Source organism: Phragmites australis, chromosome 3 (genome assembly GCF_958298935.1).
Source record: "Phragmites australis chromosome 3, lpPhrAust1.1, whole genome shotgun sequence".
Lineage (NCBI taxonomy): Eukaryota > Viridiplantae > Streptophyta > Magnoliopsida > Poales > Poaceae > Phragmites > Phragmites australis.
Window position 1 is genome coordinate 49,709,816 of NC_084923.1, and position 27,540 is coordinate 49,737,355.

A 27,540-nucleotide genomic window follows, 5' to 3' on the forward strand; every position below is an offset into this window, starting at 1 on the left:
CAGTAATTTTTTGAGATGAAGTTTTTTGAGAGCCAGATGATATCATCGTCTACACCATATAATTTTTGCAAAATATTTCTTGACTATTTCAATAGTATATTGAATTTTGATAGCATTGAAATGCAATATTTTTTGATTTTTAAACCTAGTCAAGATTTCTATTTTTTTTTAAAATGGACGTATATATTTACAATTTTTTATTTAAAAAATATAAAAATAAAAAAGTTTCGAGAGAGAGAGAGAGCGCGCGATGGGCCTGGGCAATGACTGGTTGGCCAAATCAACTCACGAACCGTACAATGTGGCCCTCGCTAGCCCTAGGCAACCGCATCCGGATTTCGTTTCCATCTCCACGGCGCGGGAAAAGGAAAACCAAAAACGCCCGCGGCGGAGGAACGAATGGGGGCGGAGAAGATGGCGAGCAACTTCTCGTTCCCGGAGATGAAGGCGGCGCAGATCGCGGAGGCGCTGCACAGCTACGGCATCGCGCCCAACGCCAACCTCCGCGCCGAAGACATCGCCAGCCCCCACCCCAACCTCCTCCCCGCCGTCCTTTCCCTCTTCCTCGTCACCATTGCCGGGTACGTCGCTCGCTGCTTCCACCCCTCATTTCCTCCCCCCGCACCGCTGTGGGTGTGACCTGGATTGGACCTTTCGGTGGGGATTTTGCAGCGAAGACCTCGACCAGCAGCTAGGTTTCGAGGCGCTGGAGGCGCTCGACAACCCGGAGCACCACCTCGGTGCCCTACGGGCGATGCGCCTCTACCAGAAGGCGCGGGAATTCCTCGAGTCCATCCGCTTCGGGGGCTTCACGCTCCGCGACCTCCTCCGCCCCGACCCGCTCCGAGTCCGCCTCGTGCTCAGCGCCATCATCAACTACCTCCACTTCAGGGATGATAGGCTCAGCCTCCTGCAGCCCATCGTCGACGAGTTCCCTGACTCCGATGAGCGCGGTGCGGAGCTCAGGGCCAGGATCGCCGAGGTCCGGTGCTAATCCTTGTTCAGTGTCTGCCTCGTGTTCGGGGAAATGATTGGGTGAAGAGACGCTTAAAAGTTCCTCTTTCTATTTTCTTTTGTGGGGGTTTTCCCCTCATGCAGCATCAGAAGACAATTGAGGATCTTAAGCGCAAGGAGCAGATGGAGGAGCCCATTATCCAGCAGCTGGAGGCGGAGGTCAACAGCCTGAAACAGAAGATTCAAGAATACAACAAACAGCAGATGGCACTGCGAGGAAAAGCCAAAGTCATAGAAGACAGAAAAGAGGGGATCCTCAGCAAGGTGCTGATACCTATGTTGTGTTGCTTTTTCTTCCTTTCGATAGTGCTTAGGCTGTTCTTGATATGTTAGCTGCCAAAAATCTGTTATGCTTGGCTTCTGTGTGATTGATGCACAACGGAGTATCACAGAGTCAAATATACTTGCCGTTTTGGACATGACATGATCTCTAATGTCTACGTTTGACCATTATTTTCCACTAGAATATATCTACGAGAACCAATAAATTTACGATATCACAAAAGTATTTTTCAAGCTAAATCTACACATATGATTTTCATGCTTCCAAACTAAATATTTCGAAAGTTATCGATAGTCAAAGTTTCAAAAGTTTGGCCATATCTTGTCCAAAACGTCAAGTATTTTTGACCGGATGGAGTATATGTTTTGTATGTGGGGTTGCATTAGTATTGGTATATATAGTTCAACTTTAAACAACCGTTAACAACCAAATTGTTTTGGCTTCTGTCAATAAACTTCTCACGTCTAGCTTGGTATGTTAATTAGGATGCTGAGTAATTTATTGCGACCCAGTAGATTATGTTGTGTATTGCTGATGACTTCTGTCAATAAATTGTTATAGATGAAAAATAAAAGGTTTTAATATTCTAATTATTGCTCAAGAGTCCATTATGTTATGCTAATAGTCCTTGTTGAGAGCAAGTTTCACCTGCATCTAACCAAGCATGTTAGAGAACCGAGCAATAGCTCAGTTAGTAGAGCCTCCAGTTGAGAGGCCGCCCACCCGGGCTCAAACCCGGGTGCTTGCAGGTTATGTGAGTACCTCCCTAAAAGGTTCGATACTTCTCTCTCTTAAGATGAAGCCAGAGGACGTCTTCTCCTCGTGGTCGAGTTTTTTTAACCAAGCATGTTATTAATCCTATGCCTACAACATGGTCAGTATTGGAAGTGGTATGAGTTACTGATGAAATTAGTCAGCAAGTCATATGCTGCAAAATTCTGTTCAATAGCAGCCTGATAGGCAAACCTACAAGGCTTAGGTTTTGTTTGGCCTAGCTTCAGTTCGGGGCATCTAGGTTAAAGCTGGAGCCACTTGGTCTAACACCGTGAGTTTCAGATTATCTCGAGTCTGGAAGGAAGCCCTAGCTGAAAATTTGACCCCACCCAGTGCCAACAGATTATGTAACTTGCGAATGGTTTTGTTTATGCATTGAATACTGTATTTTGTTGTAGGTTAAAGATCTCATTAGACTTAAAGTGGAGGACCTGGAGCTATTAGGCAATACACCCCTCTTGCTCTGGCTTCCTGACTATTAGAAGCCGTAACTTCACTGCTCCACCTTCTGTTGGTTAGAAGTGTTCCAGGCCAAACTGATTCTGGAGCTCTGGAAGTCTGTTTAGGAAAGTGGTCTTTCAGCATAATTGGAAGATATATTTTTTTATAGGCCATTTACTGTTGACATTTCTTCCTAACTTATTGGTATCCAGCTACATCAGCTTTACTTCATGTATGTGGACATTGACAGGCTAAAAATGCTCATGTTAAATTAAACCAGAATTTTGATATTCTATAAAAAGCAACACTGACTTAATAATGTTGTATTTACTTATTGTATTTTCCCTTGTGCAGGTCTCCCAAGCCGATTTTGAGTTGATGAAACAGACGCAAGAAAATTCTAAGCTATTGTCCAAAGTTGTTCAGTCCCCAGAAAAGCTTCAGGTAGGACCTTTCCTTTTTTCGATTTGTTGTTGCAGGCACAAATTTCAAAATGAAACTGAATTTTACTTATTGGTATATGCTGGGCCTATGCTAAAAAAACTGAGTTTTATTCAAGGAAGGAATCCTGCGGGTTCCAGAATTACTTCCCACAATAGAACAATATGCCATGTTTTTCTTAGTTATTTACTCAATGCAACTAGGACTATTAAGGATGCTCCAATTCTTTCAACTGTCAACATGACCTCGTAAAATTGTCTAGACCAACACTATGCACTTCTATTAGCTAATCAGCATCTTGTGCAAGCTTGCATAATAAATATGGATTTTTATTTTTATTTTTATTTTTATTATTATTATTTTTTTTTGTCACAGAGGGCCCTTGAGGAGAAGAAAGCAGCCCGTGCTGAGTTAAAGAACTTAGAGAAGATGATGATGCAGAATGTCCAGGAGAAAAACAATACTCTCGAAATGTATACTAAGGTACTCTTGTCCCACTGTTATGATGTGTACTTCTTGATTCCAATTGGTGCAACAACTTCTTACACTTGTTGCAGTCTTAAAATGGAATTTGTTATGAAATTCTTATAAACATACAGATCACGTGCTAGCAATGTAGTGTTTTCTAGTACTCTTGAGTTCCCATTTAGTTCTTTACACAGCTTTGAATCATTTACTGTTGTTCCTTGTGAGGCTTCACCTTTCTTATTCGTGGATACTTCATTTACGTAGCTGCATGCTGTTCTCCATTTTGCAGAGTTGCGAGAAACTATTGAAGCATTCCTCTAGGATCTCTGCCCTTCAGGAACAAGTATGAATAGCTGCAAAGCTTGCTTGCATGCTTGAGTATTTTTTTGGCCGATTGCATGCTTGAGTTATATTGGTCTAACAATGAGGCTGTACTAACTGTTACATTTATTGAACCTGCTAGACCAATGCTGCTAAAATTGCTGAGAAGGAAGTGAAAGCATTCAAAGTTAAGATTAGTGATCAAAGTGTGGAAATGCTGGCCCTCGACGCTAAATCTGCTGAAGGGCAACGAAAAGGTTGTCATTTTAAATGTATTTTTTGTTGTACGGCTCAAGTGCTGTTCAGTCGGTTCTAATTTCAAACATTGTTATCGCATTACCGTGCATGAACCTCTTCCAAATTAGCACATGAAACTGAGGAGCATCTGAAGGCAAAGGAGAAAGAAAGGGATCAAAGAATTGCAGATAATAATCTGAAGATGGCTGCTTTGAAATCTGAAGTTGAACAGAAACTTAAGTGTTTTGAAGATAGAGAAAGTAAACTAGAGGAAGATGTTGCAAAGGTGATGCTTTTATCCTGAAATTTTGGCTAGTGAAATGAAATCCCTTTTGAAATTACACAGCTTGAATTGTTGCATCCGGTGTTTACTGCTTTACATATTACCTTTGGTGATTCCTTGGAGGGTGATTAGTACCTGTCGACTTTATAAATCCAGAGACAGTCTATGAATTTATTTGATTGCTAAAGCCTGTAGGTTTTTGTGATCCTATTTCCTTATCGTGTGCTCCTCTTTCGGAATTGCTGACATATTGTTTTCCTACCTGTCAACGCGCAGTCTGCCGATTTATGCTCTCAAGCTGATTCAGCAGGAGTCGCTGCCAGAAAAAAACAGGAAGAAATTTATGCCAAATTCGAAGTAGTTTCCGAGGCGGTATGTCTTAGGTAGAAGCCTCAATAAGATTCTTCTCGTAAGCTTGGTTGCTGATATAATCTTTCTCCAGATTAACCACTACATGGATACCACCGACCATTCCGTGAAACAAGTTGAGGTGGGCAAAGACGCTTCACGTGACACTGCTGCGTGATGTCTTGAGAAGATCGTGCTGCTGTTGAGTTGAACTTGAAAGTGCTCAGCTGACTTGATTGTAAATGTCATAATACCTGTGCAGTTGTGCTAGCCTAGTCTTCCACTTCTGTACATCTCAAGAGGTGGGCAAAGACACTTTTGCATCCCGAACCATGTAGTAACTTTTATCTGAGTGTGGACAAAGTGTGTATTGCTTGCCGTTATGGTGTTCTGCTGCTAACTTCGTAATGGAGTTGGTAACAGGTGATCAGCAGCATCCTCTCTTCGAGCTTTGTGTGGATAAAGAGATGGTATTGAGCAGGTAGTCGTTCTGTAGCATCAATGATTCAATCCTCTAGTTTCTGTTTCTAAACTGTGTCCTAGACATTCTGCTCACAGTTTCTTCCGATCTTTTATGGGCCTATTTTACCAAATGGAAATCTGTGAGTGGTATGTCGGGATAGAATAAAGGACATAGTATATCAAGGTTACAAATTGGATTCGGAGTTCCTGAATGGCTCGGGTCACTTGTGCATTTTCCGATTGGAGGGGGTTAACGTGTGACCCGTTTGCGGATCGTGCGGCCCCCTACGAGCATCATCTTCGTCCCGCTCGCCGGCACGCGTTGTCTTTCTGTGCTTCGGCCACCCCTTGCAGACTCCGGCGTCTCCATCGGCACTGTGGCTGCTCACTGGACCACCCTCTCCCCTTCCACGATCGGTGACCGGCAGCATTCTCGCCACCTCGACCCCGCCCTTCACTAATCCTGCCACTGCAACGCCTCAGTCCCGACCTGGCGGCGCCTCGCTGCCCACCCGCCTGTCTTTTCTTTCTTTTTTAAGGGCAAAAATCCAAAATTAGACAATATACGTGACCGTATTTACCGAAATAGACAACATGTTAGCGTATTTACAATTTTAGCATCCGTATTCGGCACACCGTGTGTCGAATATGGCACTGTAGCTCATATTCGGCACACGGTGTGCCGAAAATGACACTGTAGCACAATTTTCGGCACACCGTGTGCCGAAAATGGACTGTAGCATAGTATTTCGGCACACAGTGTGCCGAATATGGACTGTAGCACAGTATTTCGGCACACGGTGTGCCGAAATACGGTGCTACAGTCCATTTTCGGCACACCCCACTCCGAAAATGAACAGTACCGCGCGTGAACAGTAACAGCAGGGCGTTTGAATTTCGTTTTTCCTCTTTTTCAAAACGGTGGTCTTCTGTTACTCCAAAAATGTTAAAACATTTTTTACATATTCCATAATTCATGTGCAACCCATTTTAATTGGATTCACCGAAAAATCCTTTGTATATTTAAAACTAAAATTATTCAAAAAAGACTACTTTTATAACTTGTAATAATTTTTAGTGTCTCAAATAAACTCCCAAAAATCTAGAAAAATTCACTAATATTCTTATTATGTGATGACCTAATTTCTAAAATTATTTTCAGCTCTAGTTTATATGATGAAAAAATGAGTTACTTTGTAATGCTTCATTTACATGAAATGATAAAAATACATATAAATGAAGCATTACAAAAGAACTCACTTTTTCATCATATAAAATAGGGCTAAAAATAATTTTTGAAATTAGTCCATCACATAATAAGAATATTAGTGAATTTTTCTAAATTTTTGGGAATTTATTTGAGATACTAAAAATTATTACAAGTTATAAAAGTAGTCTTTTTTGAAGAATTTTAGTTTTAAATATACAAAGGATTTTTCGGTGAATCCAACTAAAATGGGTTGCACATGGATTATGGAATATGTAAAAAAAGTTTTAACATTTTTGGAGTAACAGAAGACCACCGTTTTGAAAAAGAGGAAAAGCAAAATTCAAACGCACTGCTGTTACTGTTCACGCGCGGTACTGTTCATTTTCGGAGTGTGGTGTGCCGAAAATGGACTGTAGCACCGTATTTCGGCACACCGTGTGCCGAAATACTGTGCTACAGTCCATATTCGGCACACTGTGTGCCGAAATACTGTGCTACAGTCCATTTTCGGCACACGGTGTGCCGAAAATTGTGCTACAGTGTCATTTTCGGCACACCGTGTGCCGAATATGAACTACAGTGCCATATTCGACACACGGTGTGCCGAATACGGATGCTAAAATTGTAAATACGCTAACATGTTGTCTATTTCGGTAAATACGGTCACGTATATTATCTCCTTTTTTAAGAAAAGTTTGTATGAGAAAGTTTTTTAAAAAAATTGGTATGATAAAAGTTTGATTTAAAAGTTGGAAAATTTGAGATTTTTTTGTAAAAAAAATTTATGTAGGTACATGCAATAGTCATTCACAAGTTTGGCGCGAGCCGTGTGAAATAGGATTTTCGTATCTCAACTCCTCTTCTCTCGAGAGTTAATTATATTTTTTTACGACTGTACCAAATAACAATTTTTTTCAGATTTTACGCACTACTCATCCGACCTGTTATTTGAAAATGTCACTGATCCCCATGAAAAAAAACTCTTGGTCCAAATTTTTTTAAAAATGTCAGGTACGGTGAAACGTATCTCAAAATGGCAAAGCGAGTTTTTGTTGGGGACGACGTGGTATTTTGGAACAGCAGGGTCGGAGTGATTTGGGAAGTTTCCAGCCGGTGGCGAAAAAAAATAAAAATAAAAAAAATTAACCCCTCTCTCGGGTCGGGTCTCGTCGACCTGCCTTCCTCGCCTCCCGTCTTTCCCCACCCCTCCAACCCCGACTCGAAACACCGCCGCGCCCGCCTCCACGCCGGCCACTGCCGCTCTCTCCTCCACCGCATCCCTAGGTCTCCACCGTACTCCGCTGCCTTCCTGACCGCATTCCTCGCTCTCCGCTATCCTCCGCCGCCTTCAATCTCAACCTCCGTTTCCCGCGCCCGCTCAGAACACCGCCACGCCCACCTCATTTGCCGGCTGCCCCTCCTCTCTCCACCCAGGACATCACTAGACCTCCCCACCAACTAATCAGGTGTGCGGGCGGCCTCCTCTTTGCCCCCAAATCAGCTTCGCCGCCACCAGAAACCTCGCTACACTATCTGGCCGGCGCCTCCTCGAACCGCCGCCTTCCAAGGTACCGTCGTCTCCGTGCGGTCCTCCGGTGACCGACCCCGTAGTCATCGCCGCCGTGCTGACCATGGTAAGCTCTCACCCTGATTCCATTTCCTTCTCGGGTACAACGCAGTCACCCTGAACCGTGAGATCTCGCCGTTTCTTGGTCTCAAATCAACGCTTCCTCTGGCCAGTTCTGTTTCGTGGCCTCAAACCGGTCACGAATTTTGCCTTGGTTGGATGCATCCGGATTGTGTTGCCTACGCTTTGTTCGATTAGATTCTTTTCGGCGATTGAAACATCAGTTGGTACTGACGCCTATTTCTTCTTGTAGGCCAATACGCTGCGGTTGTACCTGACTTGCATCCGGAACACTCTGGAGGCTGCGATGTGCCTTCAGGTATTTCAGTTCCACTCCCTCCCAGAACTACCATTCCTTACACAATGCTCCTGCTGCTGTTGTCAATTCGTTGGAAGTGTAACTTAGATGGTTTCTGTTTTTGTTTTCCTCTAGAATTTTCCTTGCCAAGAAGTTGAGAGGCACAACAAACCAGAGGTGGAGCTCAAGTAAGTCGTGCTGCAAACAGAATACTGCTTATTCTATGCTTTTATTTTTCTTGTGTACTTTATTTGACTCTGATAAAGGCTCCAAAGAATTGTTAGTGAAATGGTATCCAATCCAATTTCAATTTCAGAATCAGGATTCTCTGCATGAAATTACTGCCGATGCCATGTTACGTTATTTTATGGAAACCTTGCTCCTGCAGAGCTAACACCTTCGGTTTCTTTTCATCACTTGTACATTTATTTTCATCTGTGGTGCATTTCTGGGCTCTGATGCATACCAAGTCCAAGTTGTTCCTCGATGAAGCTCGTCGTGCTATAAACATGCATAAATTGCCCTGATTACTTCATAGTGTAGATTGCAAAAGATAAAAGAAAACCATATCTATTTTTGACTTCTTTGAGATGCCCCTGTCTACTCTTGAACCAAGAACTGTGGTCATTAAATTGTAATGGTTCATTCCATGTTGACTCCTATAAATGCTAGTACTTTTTCTTATAGCTTGTGGATATTTCAGTTTAAATTTGTTTTTACATCTTCCCTTGAAGCTCATGTGAGTAGTTCATTTCGCTCTTACATTATTAATTCCTTGTTCACAGGACAAGCCCTGAACTTCTGCTGAATCCGGTAAGGGAGACTTCTGTGACAACATCTTAAATTCAGTTACAATTCGTCATTTTCTCTTTTCTTTAAACCATGCATTCTATTATTTATGAACAAACTATACTCACTTAGGTGAAAAAACCGAGAACAAGTAATGGCAATGCTGTCATTTTTTATCTGTAGCAAGCACACACTCTTATGGGACCATGCTACGAACGAAGAACAGATTTATTTCATTTTTATTGTGCTTAAGTGAACTCTAAGATCGATTACTCGATGTTAGATCTTCTTTCATCATGCCATGAAATTGTCAATGATTTACTTGTTGTAAAAAAAGGTCTTTGATATTAGTTCAAACATTTCTGTCCCTTAAGATACACCTTAACAGAAGTTGGCTGCTGCCAAACCAATTGATCTTCTGTTCACTTTCAGATCTAACTTACATCATCTCTTGACACTTGCTAATTTGGAGAAGACAATTTGAAGTTCTCTTAGTATTTCCAACTATGATTTATAATCCTATATTTTTCTACAGGTGCTGATATGCCGCAATGAAGCAGAAAAATGTTTAATAGAGACTTCAATCAACTCTATACGTATAAGCATGAAGGTAATGCAAGATCTTTGCTGGATGTTTATATGCTTATTTGGATTTTGTTGTGCTATAATTATGTGTCATTTGTTGAATCTACTAAACTTTGGGCTGTATTCTGATTTGCTTGCTTTACAAATTTGTACTTTGGTAACAACAATGTTAGAAATATTCCAACTGCAAGCTAAAAAGGCAGACCTAATAACATAATGTGCACTGCCTACTCATTATAATTTGCATGTGCTTGATATGTCAGGCAAGCATTTGTCATCAGTTATACCTTCAAAAGCTTCTGATTGATCTGACAGGTTAAGCAGGCAGATGAACTAGAAAACATTCTTGCAAAGAAGTTTCTTAGGTTTCTATCAATGAGGGCGGAGGCATTCCAAGTGTTGAGGAGAAAACCAGTTCAGGTATTCTTATATCTACTTGCACTGATCACTGTCCGTAATGCTTATGGCTCTTAGTAGTTCAACTTTTTAGTAGTACATTTACCGCATGTAATTGAATCCCATCTAGTAATTCAACTAGGCACAGTGATACAGCATTAAACACAACTGAAAGCTGGTCCGTATTTTTGCTGACTCTTTTTGCAGTTTTTTTCCCTATCTTGGTATGTTCTTACGTAGTGATCAGTTCTATTACTAAATGTTTCTCCCTTTTTGTTACTTGCAGAAATTGTTTATGATCGTACTGCTTACAAACTATGCTTTGTTATCTTTCAGGGTTATGATATTAGTTTCCTGATAACAAATTACCACTGTGAGGACATGCATAAGCATAAGCTCATAGATTTCATCGTGCAATTTATGGAGGTAAGATGATGAAGAAAAATGGCCTCCTAAAAGCTTTTCTACTTTGCCACCAGCTCTTTACATTTGCCTGATAGGTGCACATTGTACATTCGTACTAGATGTTAACATATAATATGCATACTGACATCATATCTGCTTACTTGTACTTAAGGACATTGACAAGGAGATCAGCGAGCTGAAGCTGTCAGTAAACACACGTGGCCGGCTAGTGGCGACAGAATTCCTGAAGCAGTTCATATGATTCACTATACAGTAGCAGTGCTGTTGGCCCCTGTTATTTCGATCGGTCTGGCCGTGGATGAACTCCGTCCACTGTCTGTAACTACGCTGCCGTTGTGCAGAAATCTGTGTTTCCTTTCCCTGCAAAGAATAGATTCTTGGTACTAAACCACCTGATTCACGGCTGGCATTTGCACTATCAGGACGTATGAAGCGAAAATTATCTGGGAGCACCTTCAAGCGAAAATATAGTTTCTGTATACCACATTGCAGAGGCTAATAGAATGAAAGGGTATATGATTCTGAACCTTCGAATAAGGGCAGCATTAGTGTTTAAGGTTTTGTTTGACAGAATTCTAGCTTTAGATCTGCTTTACAGATCCACAGTGGAGCAGATCTAGCGGAGCTAAAGCTATCAGTATATGTGTTTGGTTAGCATGCTGACTCTAGATCTATGAATGATATTCATACTATCCTTTATATTTTCACTTATGTACTATTTTACTTGTGGGCATATTTTCAATTAATATTTCTGGATGAATCTTTGTGCTTTTCTTTTGGATGAATCTTTGTGAAATGGCATTGAGGCGCAAAAACATTTATACGTGGCCTTGCATGCCTTCATTGCTCCCAGCAAGCACACACGTTGTGCCTACTCACTGCAGTGAAAATGAAGAGGGAAAAGAAACGGCGATACGAACAAACCGATACGCCACTGTTCCTACTACTACAGCAACAGTAGAGATAGTATGTCCTCCTCCCCATAGAAAAAGCCAATTGTTTCAAATAAACAAGTTACGAATATTAGCAACAATAGAGATAGTAGATCCTCTCCCCATAGAAAAGCCAATTATTCCAAATAAACAAGTTACAAATATTACAATAGAGTAGGTACCATCTTATAGCGAAATGTAATTAAAAAATAGTATATATCATCATGAAATAATACTAATCCCAAGCAAGAGTAATAGCGGTGGTCATCTCATTACGAATGTATCCATGAATATCTTTCCAGTATGGTACTTGAGAAATAGCATATATGTTATATCTTTTCGGCATGGTAGGAACATAGTTTGGATCTAGATCACAATTGGCAAAATCCAAGTCCTCACTTCTATGCTCACGTACGAAGTTGTGAAACACCGTAGTAGCAGCAACAATCAATTTTTCTTCTCCATCCAATAGCTTGGCATCTAATAAAGAATTTGCCTCTTCATCTTTAATGCTCCAAATAATCGTTCAATAACATTACGTACAAATGAGTTTATTCGGTTGAATTTCTCCTTAGGGGTGTTTGGTTCCAAACATTTATGACACTTAGGTAAATGATACTTCTACCTTTAACCCTTGTATGGGGCTAGGTATCCTAAGCAGTTAGGATAGCCTGTATTGACCATATAATGTTTGCCTAACAGAATAAATACTACGTGAAAAACAGACAAATAAGACACAAAATTAGTGACAGGTTATCGGGATCCATCTCTGAAGACCCATTAGTGACGGATCACACTACGGCCCGTCACTAATGTACCATCTGATTGGGACTCAACATAGATCCGTCACTAATGATAATAGTGACGGGTTAAGTTGTGACCCGTAACTAATGACCAACTCATCGGTGACGGGTTATCTAGGCCAGTCATTAGTGACGGGTCACGTTATGACCTATCACTAATGACAGTATTCACAAATATTTTATTATTATTATTATTTTTCTCTTATTTTTTCTCACCTCAGAAGTACTATAATAGGAACTATTATACATTTCTACTCAAGTTTGATGTAAGAGGTGGTGGCTATAGACACAAATATGCGTTTGGAAAATAGTGTAGAAACTTCAGGGACGAGAATTCAATCTTTCAGGTCGATTTTGGCCTCATTTTTTTTCCAAACCTGATATAGTAAGGGAGAAATATATGTAACTTTTACTGTAGATGTATATAGAGTAAAAAAACATCGAAATCGTAGTCTGTATGTAAAAGTTCTGCTTATTTTACCGAAGAGCACTCCGGATCACCTATCAAATTGAGATCGTTTGCATGTGATATTTAGAAATTCATAAAATATTAATACAAATTTGAATGAAGAAAAAAATTATATGTAAATTATAACTCTCGACAAAATTTGACAAAACCAGTCATTAGTGACGGGGTCACAGCTATAACGTGTCACTAATGACCTTTGGCAAATAAGGTTAAGAGGATAAAATATCTGATTTTTATCACAACTACGTGATAGGTGAGGTGGAAAGGGGCTAAACACGCAAGGGGAGGTCGCGGGTTCGATTTCCACGGAACGCAGACTAAAAATACTGTGAAAAATAGCATGCCCTGTGGGGCATATTCGATGGACCTGTGTGGGGATGGCTCGGGTGAAAATAAATATATTTTTTAACTTTTTTCGTGTCAAAAAACAAAAAAAATGTTTATCAGTCATTAGTGATGAGTCAAGATTACGACCCGTCACTAATGACATCTTATTAGTGATGTGTTTGGGGTGACAGGTGCATAACCTGTCACTAATGATAGTTATCACCCGTCGCTAATGACCTTTTTTCATGTAGTGAAATTAAGTTATCGGTTGCTATAGTATTTAATTATGGAAGAATTTTTGCATTGAGGTATATAAATTGTGATACCTTGGGGAGGACGTGGGAAGTCTTGTACATCAACCCTAATTGCATGGTATATGACACTTGTGTTATGCATAGGACCCGGTTAGTCTGTAGCCACATATGTGAAATTCATGTCGAAGTCACATATTGCAAGAACATTTTGAGTTGCAATTCTAGACCTTCCAATATACCTCACTTACTCATTTGAAGAAAGAAATACATGTATATGAGTCCCCTCAAGAGCACCAATGCAATTCTTGAAGTGTAGATAAACCCTCTGATCATCTCTAATCCTCTTATGAACAATGAAAAAGTTAGGATCTTTTGGGTGCTATTTGGTTCTCTCCTCCAAGAAGCCAAGCCAAAATTTAGCCATATCAAGTAGTGTTTAGTTTGAGATCAAGCCAAACTTTGGCTGGCTAAAAATCGGAGCGGCTATTTTTGGCTCCAAAATCTTGTCTCGCTTTACTATAGAAAAAATGCTAGCCAAATTTTTTGAGGCGCGACCAAATTTTGTCCTTAAACCAAATAGAAGCCAAATTTTCTAGACGTGGCTAAATTTTAGCTTGTCTTCTTGGAGGCAAGAACCAAATAACCCCTTAGTCTCAAGTAATATTCTGTTGTTGCAATCACACAATTGAGAACCTCATAAAACTTTCTACTAACTATTTCACTCGAATGCTTGAACCGATTTTGTGTACTCCTATTAGTTTGATATCCACCCAATGTGTATAGAAACATTGCTAATATTTCATGAGTGCTCATGTGAACAGATGATGTCAAGCCATAGCTATTTACCAACAAGTCATGAGATCATAGAAGATTTGAGTGCTCATCTGAAGCATATTATGACATTCCCCTTGCGTATTCAATGTCTCCATCAGCCATCCCATCCCACTCAATGTTGATGTCCTTGCTTCCGCTTTTTGCAGATGCATATCACAATATATTTGTGCAATTTCAACACCTCTTTGACAAAGATCAAATAATTTCTCAGTCTCACCATTGGAGTCATTGCTATCATTTCCAGACATTTGTACATATAACATTTGAAATGTAACACATAAAACAACAAAATATAGACAATACAAATAGATGACAATATTAAATAATAGTCAACAATGCAATATATAGATCTTAATAGAACATTAACACAAATAGGTTTGAATACAAATAGTCTTACAACAAATGGTACGAACAATACCGCAGATAGGTCTGAATAAAATATTATTTTGCATCCCAACACATCTAGTTACCATACTTGTTCTAATACTTCCTTCGAAGCCATTAAAACCTAATATCAGGAGTGGGCAAGGTAATAAACATCTCTCTTTGTTCAAGTTTCAGAAACAGAGATGTGGCTATGTAGTGCTCATTTGAACCATCGTCTGCCCCACAATCAAGCACAAGGTCCATCACTTCTTTAACAGTAGTTGTTCCAACTTTACTTGCAGGGATATAAGACGTGTAATCAGCTATTTTTTTTTAATTTCTTGTTAAATAGCACTACCGTCCCTATCTTCTGCTTCTTTCCTTTACTAGTAACATCACAAGTTGGTCTCTTGCTATTTGCATTGACAGAAGAAAGCTCTTCAACATTAGACTCATCCCCTACCTCGCCCTCCTGACTGTCAATATTGTTTGTACCTATCAGGACCCCAACCTCGGTTTCCCTTATGCCTCCTATATCAGTCCCTGGATCAAGCAGCTGATACACACAAAATTCAACAGAATAGTATAAAAAATATACTTTGAATAAAATAATTACCTAAAAGGGGCAAAAGTTAGTCTTGTGGACAAGGATTCACGATAGAACAGCCATGAAGAATAGCCTACAACAAAGCGAAGCGAAACAAGCGAAACAACCCAATGCCACAAGAAACTCAGGTGCGGACACGACCTTAGACTTCATCCCTTTGACTGCAACTGGGTTGAGGTTAATCTCCATCTCAACAATATGAAAGCGGCAAAACTGGGTACGGACGGTACTCAACAAGTCCTATACTACTTCAACGGGTTGATAGATGCATAATAGATAAATCAAGGATAAGACTTTACGGTATAGTTTTAAGCATAAAACATGTTTTATGCAGGTATCCAATTACATTCTCTGTTGTTAACCTTTTAAAACAAAGGTAACCTAGTAACAAAGTTTTTGAAACAGTTTTAAAACAAGGTAACCTGGTAACAAAGCTTTTGAAACACTTTTAAATCCAGAAAACGGTAACAAGTTATATCTGAGGATTTTTGGGTCCAAAGAGGGGTTACAACTCGCTCCACAGTCCCTTTCATCATCTCTGGTGTACCTCTAATATCACACAACTCGTGGCGGAATGAGTCAGTAACCTCATCACACGGATATCTAGTCCACACACTCACTCATCAAGACGCACGCACCCAAAGTCTAATCAAGTGTGACCATGCCTTCGCATATCTATGACCGTGAACACGGCTATTCGAAGAGGTTTACACTCTGTAGAGGTTGTACACTATACCCACGCGATATGCTCAGCCTCCAACCATTACAAGCCGAGGAGTGAATCATAATGAGATTTACCCCTAAGTATTAAATGTCTTGTACTGAATACCAAGTTCCATTTTTTAAGCACTTGACGGTCTCTGCACATTCAAACAGAGGGTCAAATAGTCACTTGACTGCTCGTGGCTCTCAGCCTCCTAGTATGATGTCCAACCCAGTTCGGTGAGAAAAAAGTCAAGTCATGTCCATAAAGGACGTATGGTTGCACGAGGGTGACTCGGCATGACGCAAGATTCGGTGCTAAAACAGTCATGGTAGGTATCCTTTAGCAATAAATACCACAAAGGTAACTCAAACCCTCAAGAGCATCCTCAACCGGAGGACCACTCTACATGCCCCTGCCAAAACATTTTTCACCCATTCTTACGCATCACCCTCCATATTCCACACGACATCAAAGATTTCACAATCATTACAGAATTCACAACTATTAAGGATTCATGGTATAGGAGTTAACATTGATAACAATAAATTGTTATCTCTGAAGAGATGCATTTTAAAAGCGACATCTCCGAGGAGACGTATTCAATTCTAAGCATGCTAGATATCAAGGCATCATTCAATGTTAATATAGATAACGACAGGTAAATCCTAGGATGATATATATTCTGGATGATGATATTTAAGGTATGACAAGTGTTTGATACGAGCAACAACCATAAGTAGTTTGTAAAAGCGCAATACATAGCACAGACGATAATAAATCAAGTTTTAGTTAATCATGTAGATTATCTGAAAACATAAGTTCAATATGATAAGAAGATATGACTTACCTTCACAAAGGTCAATTCACGATTGATCTTGTTGTTCGAGCATCCCGAGTTCTTTATCATCGGGTTCCACCTTTAGATCCTTCCTCGCGTTCTTACTTAGATCTTTGACTTCGAGCCTACGCAGATTAATGACAAAAAATGCACAACGACTAAACAAGAAATCACCAAAATAAAACCAAGGGAAACACCAAAGCGAAAGAAGAACGACGGAGAAAACAGCGAAAACTAACCTAGCGGAAGGACGATCAGCAACTCTAAGCTAAACGAAATTGACATATAGAATCTAGCGAGGTTATCTAGTGAAGCTATATCAAGTTGTTAGCCTAATTATTTTATAAACTTCGGAAAAAGCTTAAACAAGTTACTAACGATTAGGTGAGTGTTTATTAGCTTAACTGCTGGAAAGCGACAGCTAGAGTTTCTACGTATAGGTGAGTGCACATGTACTGGCATAAACATATGTAAGCATATGCATTACTTACGTCTATATGTATGTGAGCATGTATATAACTCTATACATAAGTATAACTCTAAATGATTACATGTGCTTAAGTGTCAAGATTAATTATTTTAATCTATAACACTATTCTAAGGTTATCGAGTGTTTCTTAATTGTCACTCTAAATAAGCTATAAACTATTGATATGGTAAAAACATACATGTAATTAATTAACTAGGTTAATCTATTCTTTAAAACTAATTAATTAATTATTAAGATGATAATTAATTAATTACCAATGTTAAATTATTCTATCACATCCTAATAGATTGTATTTATCACTAAGCAACTACATTGGTTAATCTTATTACATTAAGTAAACTAAGATTAATTTATAAACAATAGCATAAAATAACAAGTATTCTAAATATTAAAAGCAAACATCTAGTTTATTCTAAAACTATTCTAATTAGCAAAAGGCCTAAACCTATACTTAATCTAGATTAACATAAGAAACTATTCTACCATTATAACCTAAACATGGATATAAAATTAACTACTCATTTTTGTTTAAAAAAATGCGAAACCTAATTCTAGTTAAACACCGTGACACGAAAGTAAGTACCGAGCGAGAAAATTAATTGAACTCCAAAAATTATAAGATTTGATAGGGAGATAGATTATGATTTTAGAGGAATATCGGCAAAACAATCACTGATAAAATAGAAAATGACACTATTATACGGACTTGTTCCATTGAACTTGTGAACCGGTGTGAGCCGAGAGAGGGGTGCACCATGGACCAGGGGCGAGTACTGTACGGTAGGCTCGATGCGTAGGCTGGTGGACCAAGGGTGTTTGGGTGTGCAGTCCACCATGGATTGGTCCCGGGGAGGGAGTTTCGTTCAGTGGGTCCCACACGTCAGTGTGTGGCCAAAGAGATAAGGGAGGGGTGATATTTCCACGGTGGCTCACGGGGCAGAGAGAGGCGGGCGAGCACGGCGGCACGATGGAGTAGCAGGCCGGGAGCGCGCACGGCGGGCAGTGGGGCGGCTGCACGCAGAGAAGCGGCGACGTAACATGAGGCAGCCATGGCAGGGAGGAGGTGGCACACGCGTGGCTGAGCGACGACGCGGGACGATGTTGCAAGGCTCGGTGATGGCGAGATGGCGGCACGACGCGACGTGGCGTGCGGTGCTAGACGGTGGGGAGGAAGAAGGGAGCAGAGGACGGGGAGCTCACTGGTGGCGAACGGCGAAGCGGCGGCGACTCCGCGGGGAAGGGCCAGGACGATCGTGCGCGCGGCGGTTGTACGCGGCCGAGCGGCAGCGTGGTGCATAGGACGACGGAGGCACGGTGGCGTCTACGCGCGGTGACGAAGAGCCAGCGGCGCGAGGGCGGCGCGACGCGAGCTGAACTGCGACATGGCGCGGCTAGGCACGTGCTAGCGGCTCGGCGCGGCCTCGGCCGGGCGGTGTGGCGCGCAGACTGACGGCACAAAGGCGGCGCACGAGCGATGTCAGTGGTAGCGCGCACGATGGCACAGCGAGGAAGACGGTCTGGCTGCGCGTGCCAGCTGGGCTGTGGGCTCGGTGGTGCGGCGTGGTGCGCGGTTGTGTGATGGCAACAACGAAGAAGGACACGACGACGTGGTGTGTGTGGAGAGGAGTAGCGAGGGAGAGAGGAGAGCTGAGGAGGGTGCCGATGCTGCTACCTATGTGTATGTGTGCCCGTGTGTGTACGTATGACGTGAGGTGAGTGCCTTGCAGGTGTAAGAAGAGAGAGGAGGAGAAGAAGTTGGCTTTAGCTGCCGGTGGAATATCAGAGGCAGAGAGAGGAGTGATGGCCGGTGTAGAGAGATGTCAGACAGAGGTGAGAGAGAGAGTGAATGATCTAGGGTAAAGATCTGAGAGGGAATATCTGGATGACAAAACAATTGTATGAAACCAATTTTGAACAGGATGCACGATGATTCAAATAAATGTATTTGAATTTGAAATCAAATGTATGATGATTCAAAGAATGACTTCAAATTGAATTGATTGAGTGGTAATTCAAATTGGATTTGAATTGAAAATGGTCATGACTTTGGAACGAGGATTCGAATATGAGATTCGAACTTGAACTTTGATTTGAATGAAACTAATTGAATTGCAAAGCTATTATGCTGGAATGAATTGAATATGTCTCGAATGATTCGAATTGAATGCAAATTTGATGAGGATTTGAATGAGTCTGGATTTGAGATATTTGGGACTAAATCCAAATATGAGTATTTGAATTTAGGATTTGGATTTGGCATCAATCCAAATAAGAGTATTTGAATTTAGGATTTGGATTTGAGATTGATTCAAAAAGAATAAATGAGGTTGGATTTGAAATGGAGTTCGGCATTAATTCAAATAAGGGTATTTGAATTAGGAAAAAGGTTTGAAGGTGAAGCCTCGGGATTTGAGAGAGGTTTGAATTCATAAATAATTGAATTCAATTTGGATTTCAGATAAATTGAATTTAAGAAATAGATTTGAATTTGGGATACTTTCAAATTCAAATCTCCACTCAAAGAACCATAAAAGCAATAAACCAAAATGCTTATGCTCAATTTATTACAAAGATTACTTTAGAAATTAATTTGGTGCTCCCTGGAATACTTAACCAAAATAATATATTTGAATATATACATACGAGTATATATACATAAAATATATATTTTCTTGATTTTATACTGGTTTAATAATTAGAAAATTTTAATCATGAGTGAATTTTGACTAGTTTCTAAATGCTAAAACTCAAAGTGTTACAGTAACAGTATCTTCATATGGGGGTTTGAGAGTGACTTTCCCTGTTAGAGACCAATGATCTTCACCATCATTGTTGATGCCAAACATTTGTTTGAGAAGATCTTCATTGCAAATACCTTTATTCTTGAATGGCCAAGAACGTGGAATCTCATGTTACATAGAAAAAATACATCAATACCATTACAATAGACAAAAAAATCAATAAAAAGCATGCCCTTCTTTGCATCCAACCCCTTGCTGGTCTGCCTCAACAACAGCTTGTTCCAAATGGTATACTTGGCTTTCAACTTATCCCATTGGTTTTTAATTTGAGTTTTGTGTAACTCTATACCGGTTCACTCTTTAAATCTCTTTGCTACCTCAACATACCCCACACTGTTCAAGTGTGTGTTTGGCCGATGGCCAATGTTCACTTGCTCGGCGAATAACTCACAAACAATTGTTGTGTTCTCCTCGATCCAATCAATCTAATACAAGCAGTCAAAATTAAACGAAGAACACAACAAGCACGACATATACATATGCTACCAATTAATAGGTTGCATACTCATCTCAAAAATGTATTATGAGGAGATCTTACCGACGGTTGCTAAAAAAAACATGGAGCTACCCCGTTTGGTAGGAGCTTCACTTAGATTTAGCGTGGATTTTAGATCTAGGGCTCTGTCAAACACCTCTAAGGTCTCAATAAGCCTTAAGATGTATTTCACATGTGTTGTTTTGATTTAAGATCTTCTTATGTTATGTTTGAGACTCAGATCAGACTCTAGATAGATCCCAATCAAAAATAAAATAAAAAATCTTCGCGATGGCTTTGACTGATGGTAGTTGGCATGCGATAGGAGGAGGAGAGAAAATTCAAGATAGAAATAATATTTTATTATTTGAGATCTGATCTCAAACATAAAAGACTAATTATAGCAATATGGATATTAAGATTTTATCCTATAATATATAAGGCCGGATAGTAACACTATTTTTTTTTTAACTTACGACTTTGTTTTCACACACTACGGGCCGGGTGCCGTAGATCTAAGGGGCCACGCGTACTCAACTGCGCTTGGGGACAGAGTTACCATCAATTTACCATCACCGTGGCAAGTAAACTACAGCTTGGGAGGCACGCATTAGCTTTCCACAGTAACAGCTCTCTCCGAGCTCTAGTCGGATTAGTTGTTCGGATTGCCGAACGGGGTCTTTATAAGGCACGACGCACGTCCCGTCCGAATCTCACTCGCGCTGCCGCTCAACCCTACCCTGCCCTAGCAGCATCAGAGTGCTGCAAGCGTCTCAGCCCTCGGCGAGGAGAGCCATGGCGCCGCTGCAGCGCTCCGCCTGCACGCGCGCGCCCGCCGCAAGCAGTCCCTTCGTCTCCGCCTCCTTCTCGCCGGCCGCCGCGAAGAAGCCGGTGGTTCTCACCCTCGCTGCGCCCTCCAGGCCGATCAAGAAGCCCGCGTGCCCGGTGTCGTCGTCCCGCTGCGTCATGGGGCCCACCAAGCCGATCAAGAAGCCCTCGCACCCGGCGTCGTCGTCCCGCCCTGCGTCATCGAAGAAGTCGGCGCGCGCGCCTGCCGGGGACGAGTTCATGGCTTCGCGCGGCGCACAAACGGTGCACCCCGCTCGGCGGCTCGCCTGCGGGACCGCCGTGTACGTGCGCACGACGTTCGTGCCCGCCAACATCAAGTGCCGCATCCTGCTCTGGCTGTCGGCGAGAGTGGTCTTCGCCTCCGGTGCCTCCCACTACACCGTCAAGTACACCGCCAACCTCAACCCCATGTTCGCCGGCAAGGTGGTCCGTCTCCCCGTCGAGCACGTCCGCGAGGCACCAAGGCGTCCCACCGCTGCCACCGCCACTCGCCAATAAAGATCGAGCGCGCGGAGCAAAGCTGCCGCCGTTCTGTTCATCCAGGGACCAGGGCCGAGACAGACCTGCGGCTCATCCGAGTTTTCTGCATGTGTTATGTGTTTATTCTTTCATGAATCGATTCTCTCCGGTGCCTAAACTGTCACCGTGAGTGTACAAGTCCAAGTGCAATTTCGAGTTGATCAAATACCTCTGTTCTGTTATTTGTCTGTGCAACATCATAAACATACAGTTCAAGTTTTGGAATCCCACGGACACGTTTATCGATCCCAGAATTCAGTTTTTGGCTGATGAATTGGGAAGTTTCAAGCTTTTTTTTTCCCTTCTTTCAGACGAACCTAGTTCACGCACAGTGATCTTCGAGGCTGAATACCATCGAAATTTGAAATGAATCTTTCCATTACCTGCTCAGCCAAGGTATATGAAACTTTTGACAATTGGTTTTAGGAACTCTGGTTCCCATAGTTCCAGTTCAGGCTCACAGAACAAGACAAGATCAGATGTTCATCCCTGAAGAAGACCGACGCATAAACACTGCCGGGCCAGTGCCCAGTTTCAGAACACACGGAATACCGTTTCTTCTCCAGGATTCCAGAAACGATGGCCTCGTTCTCAATTATCAAATCAAATTGTGTTTCCAAGCACATTCTGGATGCACATACCACTAATCCTCATGCCCATCCCATCGTCCCCGGCTCTTACAGCGCCTCCATACAAAAAGCAAGAAACGACAACTCCAAAATACACACTAGATCCGTACATCAACAAGACCTTAAGTTAAAGAGCATGGACACCATGAATCACACAGACGAGCTCAAAATTTAGAGCAGCGGCACATAATCATTCGAAACAGGTCAAGCCCTTGGCTTTTTGATGCCATCTGGTAGGAATCTTGCTAATGATCAACTAAAGTTGCATGTACCAGCTTAACTCAGCCTCTGTTAAATATCTGAGCTTGTAGAATCTGGTTGTCTTCCAGCAACCGGTCGTACTCCAGGAGCAGCTCCTCCGACTGCTTTTGCAGGGCGTTGACATGGGCCTCTGCTGCCGATGCCTTCTTCTTGTGTTCCTCAGTCTCGGATTTCAGCTTCTTCATGTTCTCATTCAGCTTAGCAATCTCCCGCTGAAGCTTCTTGATTTCATTGGGGGATTTCTCCTCGTTTTCACGGAGGGATCGGTTCTCCATTTGAAGTTTCTCGACCTCCTCTCTTGATGTGCTGGCTGTTTGCCTCAGTGTAATGAGTTTCCGGAGGTAGTGATGCAACCGGTCAATTACAAATGCAAGGAATAGCGTATATCCTACAAGAAGCAATAAAATGTTGAGACAACAGTGCCAGATTTAACACATTACTGCATATTATACATTTCTATTTGTGCCAACTACCAACTGATAACAATGTGGTTTCCAATTTTGATTAAAAACACCAACGTTACACATGGCCAAAAATGGATATGTCCAACGTTCCCATCAAAGTACAGGTTTAGTTTCAGATACTTGTGCCAGCCATTCCGAAAAACAAACTGACAGGATCACTTCTCTGAAGCCTGTTTTTGTCATTTGTGGTATGAATCTGAGATTCTCCCAAAGTTCAAGAAGAGAAAAGGCTATATTGCACCAAAAGCTTCAAACAAGATTAATGTCTGTCACTTAAACCATGCTGTCATAAGACTTTAATTGTGTCTAGATGATTCATTAGTTAATGGAACCACTCTTGGGTAGGAACCTTAGTTATAAGGCTGACTTGTGTATTCATGTTTGAACAGGCTGGCTATACATCTTTACAGTAGTCGTCCACAAATCCAGCAAATCCTATGACCCATATCAACTCTGAACAAGTGCATCATAACTTATGGAAAATTGGAAACCCCATAAAACACATAGAAAAGTCGGTCCTAATATACTTGTTATCTTTGTAATTTTAACATGCCCTAAAGCATGTCCTCAAAACCAATACTAAAGGATCTTAATTTTATATTCCAATCCTTGTAAGTTTCATCATGATTTCTAGATTTTAACTAAGATTTCTAATTCATGAGCAAACGCTGGTACTGAACTGCAATCACAAACTAGAAGCAAACAGTAATATTCCAAAGTGATCACAAAAAAACAGTAAATTGCTTTCGGAAAAATACACCTATTGACATAATGACATCTCTATACTAATAAGGATTCCGATGCATATATTCTTCCAGCTCCTTAGAGCATCTCCAGGAGAGTAGCCATCGCATCCTCCATCAGAGCCAAAAGCCAAAACAAGCAAAACATGGTCTCTAGCAGAGCCTCCATCCTCCACGCCATTTTGACAGGCACGCCATCCGGCTCCTCCCGCACGCTGGATGTGGCGTGTCTCTCCCCCACGCCATTCTCCAACTGTTGGTAGTCCCCGTGCGCTCCCGCCACCATCACAGAGCAGCTCGCACTGCATAACGCCTCTCCCATACCCAAACCCGCCTCTCATGGCCAGACGCAAATTACAGAGCAGCTAGCACTGCACAGCACCATTTCAAGCTCAAATCCACGCTGCGAAGCCCAAATCTGCCCCAACCGAGCCTCAAATCGCGTAGAGGAAGGTCGCACAGGGTCTTCCTCGCTAATTCCCGCGCGAAACCCCATCATCCCCGGCCAAATTGAGCCTTTGCACGCCATCTTTCCCAACTCCGGCGAGCTCCTCCGTGACCCCACCGATGAACCGCTGCTGCAAAGCCTTCCCTGGGCAACCAAGAGCACAATGGGCTTCCCTGGACCTCCCTCAAGCTTTTGCCCATGTCAAATCGTCCTTGGCCCGTCGCCGGCGCGACCGTCCGCGCGAGCCGAGAGGCGCCGCGCCATGGCGCTCGCCGCCAGCCATGCTCTGGTCAGGCCCTCCGGACGGCTATGCCTCAAATGGATTCGCTTTTGTGCGCTAGTGCTGCTGCTGTCCTCTGGCCGAGCTGCAGTGCCGCTCGCCGCCGGCGAGCTCACTCATCGCCAGCCATGGCATGGTGTGCCAGTACAGAGCTGCTCTCTACTGAGCTTGGCCAAGGTCACGTTGACTTGAGTAGCGTTACAAGATATTACTAAAATATAGAGTGGAATATGAAGGCTGGAATATGGATAGTCTGTTGGAGTGCGAAGAGGAGGGCACTCTTTATGGAGATATGGAGGGTGCAATTTGGCTAGTCTCCTGGAGATGGCTCTTAAAGTGCCCAACTAAGACAGTACCTTAGCTATATTTGACATAAAGACTTGAGTCTCTTGTTCTGACCTACAACATTAAGTCGTTTAAATTCTAAAAACATCGAACTGGTGCTATCAAAGATAGCTTGTTCTCAAGCCTTGGAAATCTCATCGCACAAACACAGCAACATGCTCAGAACATGCAGCAAGCAGCATTCTTGCATAAGATGACCCTGATAGCATTTCAGTTAAGAGACTAGTTAAATTCTAACAGTACCAAACAATATCTAAAGAGCAAACAATTGCTTGCAACACACTATCTTCCTTTTTAACACCTAAGGAGCAAGGTAACAAACAAAAGTCCAATGCAAAGCAAAACAGTAGGAGTTCTTACTGTATCCTAATAGACCATTATAATCTAGTATTTCTTGAACAGTTGACCAACCAGGTGGACAACAGAGATGACTACTGCTACTAGCAAATAGATATTAGAAAAAACAGCATTCTTTAATCATAAAAACAAAGACTGAAGTTATCTACAGATTTGACCCTAGGCAAAGTCCTGGTTGTAATCAAGAGGTGGGATGCACAACCCGTGATTTCTTAACTTCATGAATGAACTCTAAATTAGCTGACGGACCTGAAACATCGGGTGTTACATTCTAAATCCTCTAACACCTAGGCAGCAATCGCCAATCAGCCAATCACTATTGCATCAAAGCATCCATTGCCACTCGTCCATTACCAATGCTAAGCTGCCGGCATTATGTTGTCAGTAAAGAATACCAAGAGAGGGAGACGCATGCTCACCAATGAGGGATGCCTCGAGGAGGTGCGTCCTCCAGAGCACCTGGTCCATGGGGCTGACGGTGCCGAGCTTGAGCCGCCTGTTCTGGATATTGAGAATGCTGGCGACGCTGGACATGAGGATCACCGAGAGCGTGCACGCCAGCGTCTTCACGGTGGCCGGGCCCTTGCCCGTCTTCACCTGGTCCACACCGCGCATCGCCAGCTCCCGCAGCGGCCCCACCTTCACCATCAGAAGCAGCGCCACCGCGCCCTCCGCGAATAGTACGAGGAACAGAAGCTGAATCATACCGACTGGCTGCCGCGTTCCTCTCAACCACCAATCTGCTACGATTCTACAACCACGCCTTGGCCGCGCGTGCTCGAGAAAGCTGCGATTTTAAGCGAACAACCGACTTCGCTTCCTTTCTTCAGCGCCAAATTTAGGAATGGCGCAGGATTGGAGGTTTCTTTTCAAGAACTCCGACCAAATCGTCAGTCACCTCGTTTCTGCCGACGGAAAAATCACAAATTTGATGGGGAGGATTGGAGATGGGCATGAAATCACCAACTTTCTTGGTCTGCAAATGGGTGGGTCGTCAACAATAAGAAGACCAAACCAGAAAAGGGGAAGCAAATGGACATTTCCAGAATAATAGGGGAAAGAAACAGCTCACCTTGCCTCTCCTGCCAAGAACCAGACGAAGAACTCAGAGCAATCAAGAATCTGCAGACTTTGGGCAAGGATTATGGGATGATGCTAAAGAAAGTGGGAAAGGGGATCGAAAGGTGAAGGGTTATAGCAAAGGGACGGCGCCGAAAGGCGACGGAGAGGGGAGGCGTGCAGTAGAGAGAAAGAACTAGTGAGAACAAACTCGCACACTCTCACTCCCAACTCCCAAGCTCTTCCCCCCTCTTTCTCTACCTCTTTCTTTTTTATTAACAATGGTGCTTAGCATGCAAACCCGAAAATTCTCCCGACATGCTTTATTTTCAAGGAATTTAAGAAAGTTATGAGCAATGCATTTGCAACTTTATCGAGACAGCCTTTTTTTGCATGTAATGTAAGCCGATGCAGTTTTACTTGTATCTTTTCCAAAAGAAAAGAAAACAAAAATGCGAGTTCCCCTCAAAAGGAAAATGAAATTTTTTGTGCTAAAATATTAGCCAATGCGTTCAATCTGTAGTTTAGGGTAAAGCTACAGAAGAATTCAGTTGTTTTTGTTCGATTCTTTATTTTATTGTTTTTTGCTTGGTTCTGTAACGTGCCCGTGGGGGAATTTGCAGCGCATGCATGCGGAATTATCAATTCGACAGTATTACTCGTCTTGTGGCCATTTTATGGTCCACGCCCTGTATTCGCATGCTGTTTCCAATAACGGTCCAATATAATTGTTCAGGCCCTCAAGGTCAAGGTACAGTTGGGATGGAATTCTCAGCTAGCAGGATGCATTAAGGGTGTTCCTTTTGTCCAAATTTGTTCTAGCTCGGTAAATATATATAATTTTAAAAAAATATATTTGATTATTTGTATCTATTATTTTAGTTTTGACGGACATATGCAAATATATGTCTTTAGTCTGATTAAGTAGTGCAGGTTGATTTGACAGATGCAGACTACTGCATCCGCTCATATAAACAAATCTACTTATCAGAATTATAAAATTATCAAATCAACTCATGTATTCGCTCTTGTGTTTTCATATTCTTATCTAGATAAATATAACTAATTAAAAATATTTACCTTTTTTAATAATAATTTCACTCAACTAGACTATACCATTTATATCTCATCTGAGGAACAAAACACACAGCAGATAATTCTTTCTGTTGAGGCCAGGCCTGAAACATGGGACAAAGATTCAAGAAGATGAGCACATCAACCCCTCCAATAGAGTTATTAGTAAATCAAATTGCGATCACCATGGCAAATACTAGTAATGAC

General features: G+C 41.9%; 3 protein-coding genes across 3 annotated transcripts; 2 read left to right on the plus strand and 1 right to left on the minus strand.

The window, feature by feature from the left end:
• Window positions 1–346: 346 nt before the first annotated feature.
• Window positions 347–5,231, plus strand: LOC133913770 (kinetochore protein NUF2 homolog). Its single transcript, XM_062357026.1, has 10 exons — window positions 347–581; window positions 673–982; window positions 1,099–1,278; window positions 2,867–2,956; window positions 3,329–3,436; window positions 3,711–3,764; window positions 3,885–3,999; window positions 4,108–4,265; window positions 4,539–4,634; window positions 4,705–5,231. Exons 1-10 carry the CDS (start codon window positions 400–402, stop codon window positions 4,786–4,788), a joined length of 1,377 nt encoding a protein of 458 aa, XP_062213010.1. The 5' UTR covers window positions 347–399; the 3' UTR covers window positions 4,789–5,231.
• Window positions 5,232–7,433: 2,202 nt separating this feature from the next.
• LOC133913772 (actin-related protein 2/3 complex subunit 4) lies at window positions 7,434–11,099 on the plus strand. Its single transcript, XM_062357027.1, has 8 exons — window positions 7,434–7,916; window positions 8,163–8,228; window positions 8,343–8,395; window positions 8,993–9,020; window positions 9,532–9,606; window positions 9,897–10,001; window positions 10,314–10,403; window positions 10,555–11,099. Exons 1-8 carry the CDS (start codon window positions 7,914–7,916, stop codon window positions 10,642–10,644), a joined length of 510 nt encoding a protein of 169 aa, XP_062213011.1. The 5' UTR covers window positions 7,434–7,913; the 3' UTR covers window positions 10,645–11,099.
• An 11,082-nt stretch (window positions 11,100–22,181) lies between these two features.
• On the minus strand, window positions 22,182–26,558 carry LOC133913775 (uncharacterized). The gene is made up of 3 exons (XM_062357035.1): window positions 26,273–26,558; window positions 25,620–26,176; window positions 22,182–22,951 (listed from the first exon to the last, which is right to left on the minus strand). Exons 2-3 carry the CDS (start codon window positions 25,903–25,905, stop codon window positions 22,584–22,586), a joined length of 654 nt encoding a protein of 217 aa, XP_062213019.1. The 5' UTR covers window positions 25,906–26,176; window positions 26,273–26,558; the 3' UTR covers window positions 22,182–22,583.
• Window positions 26,559–27,540: the final 982 nt, after the last annotated feature.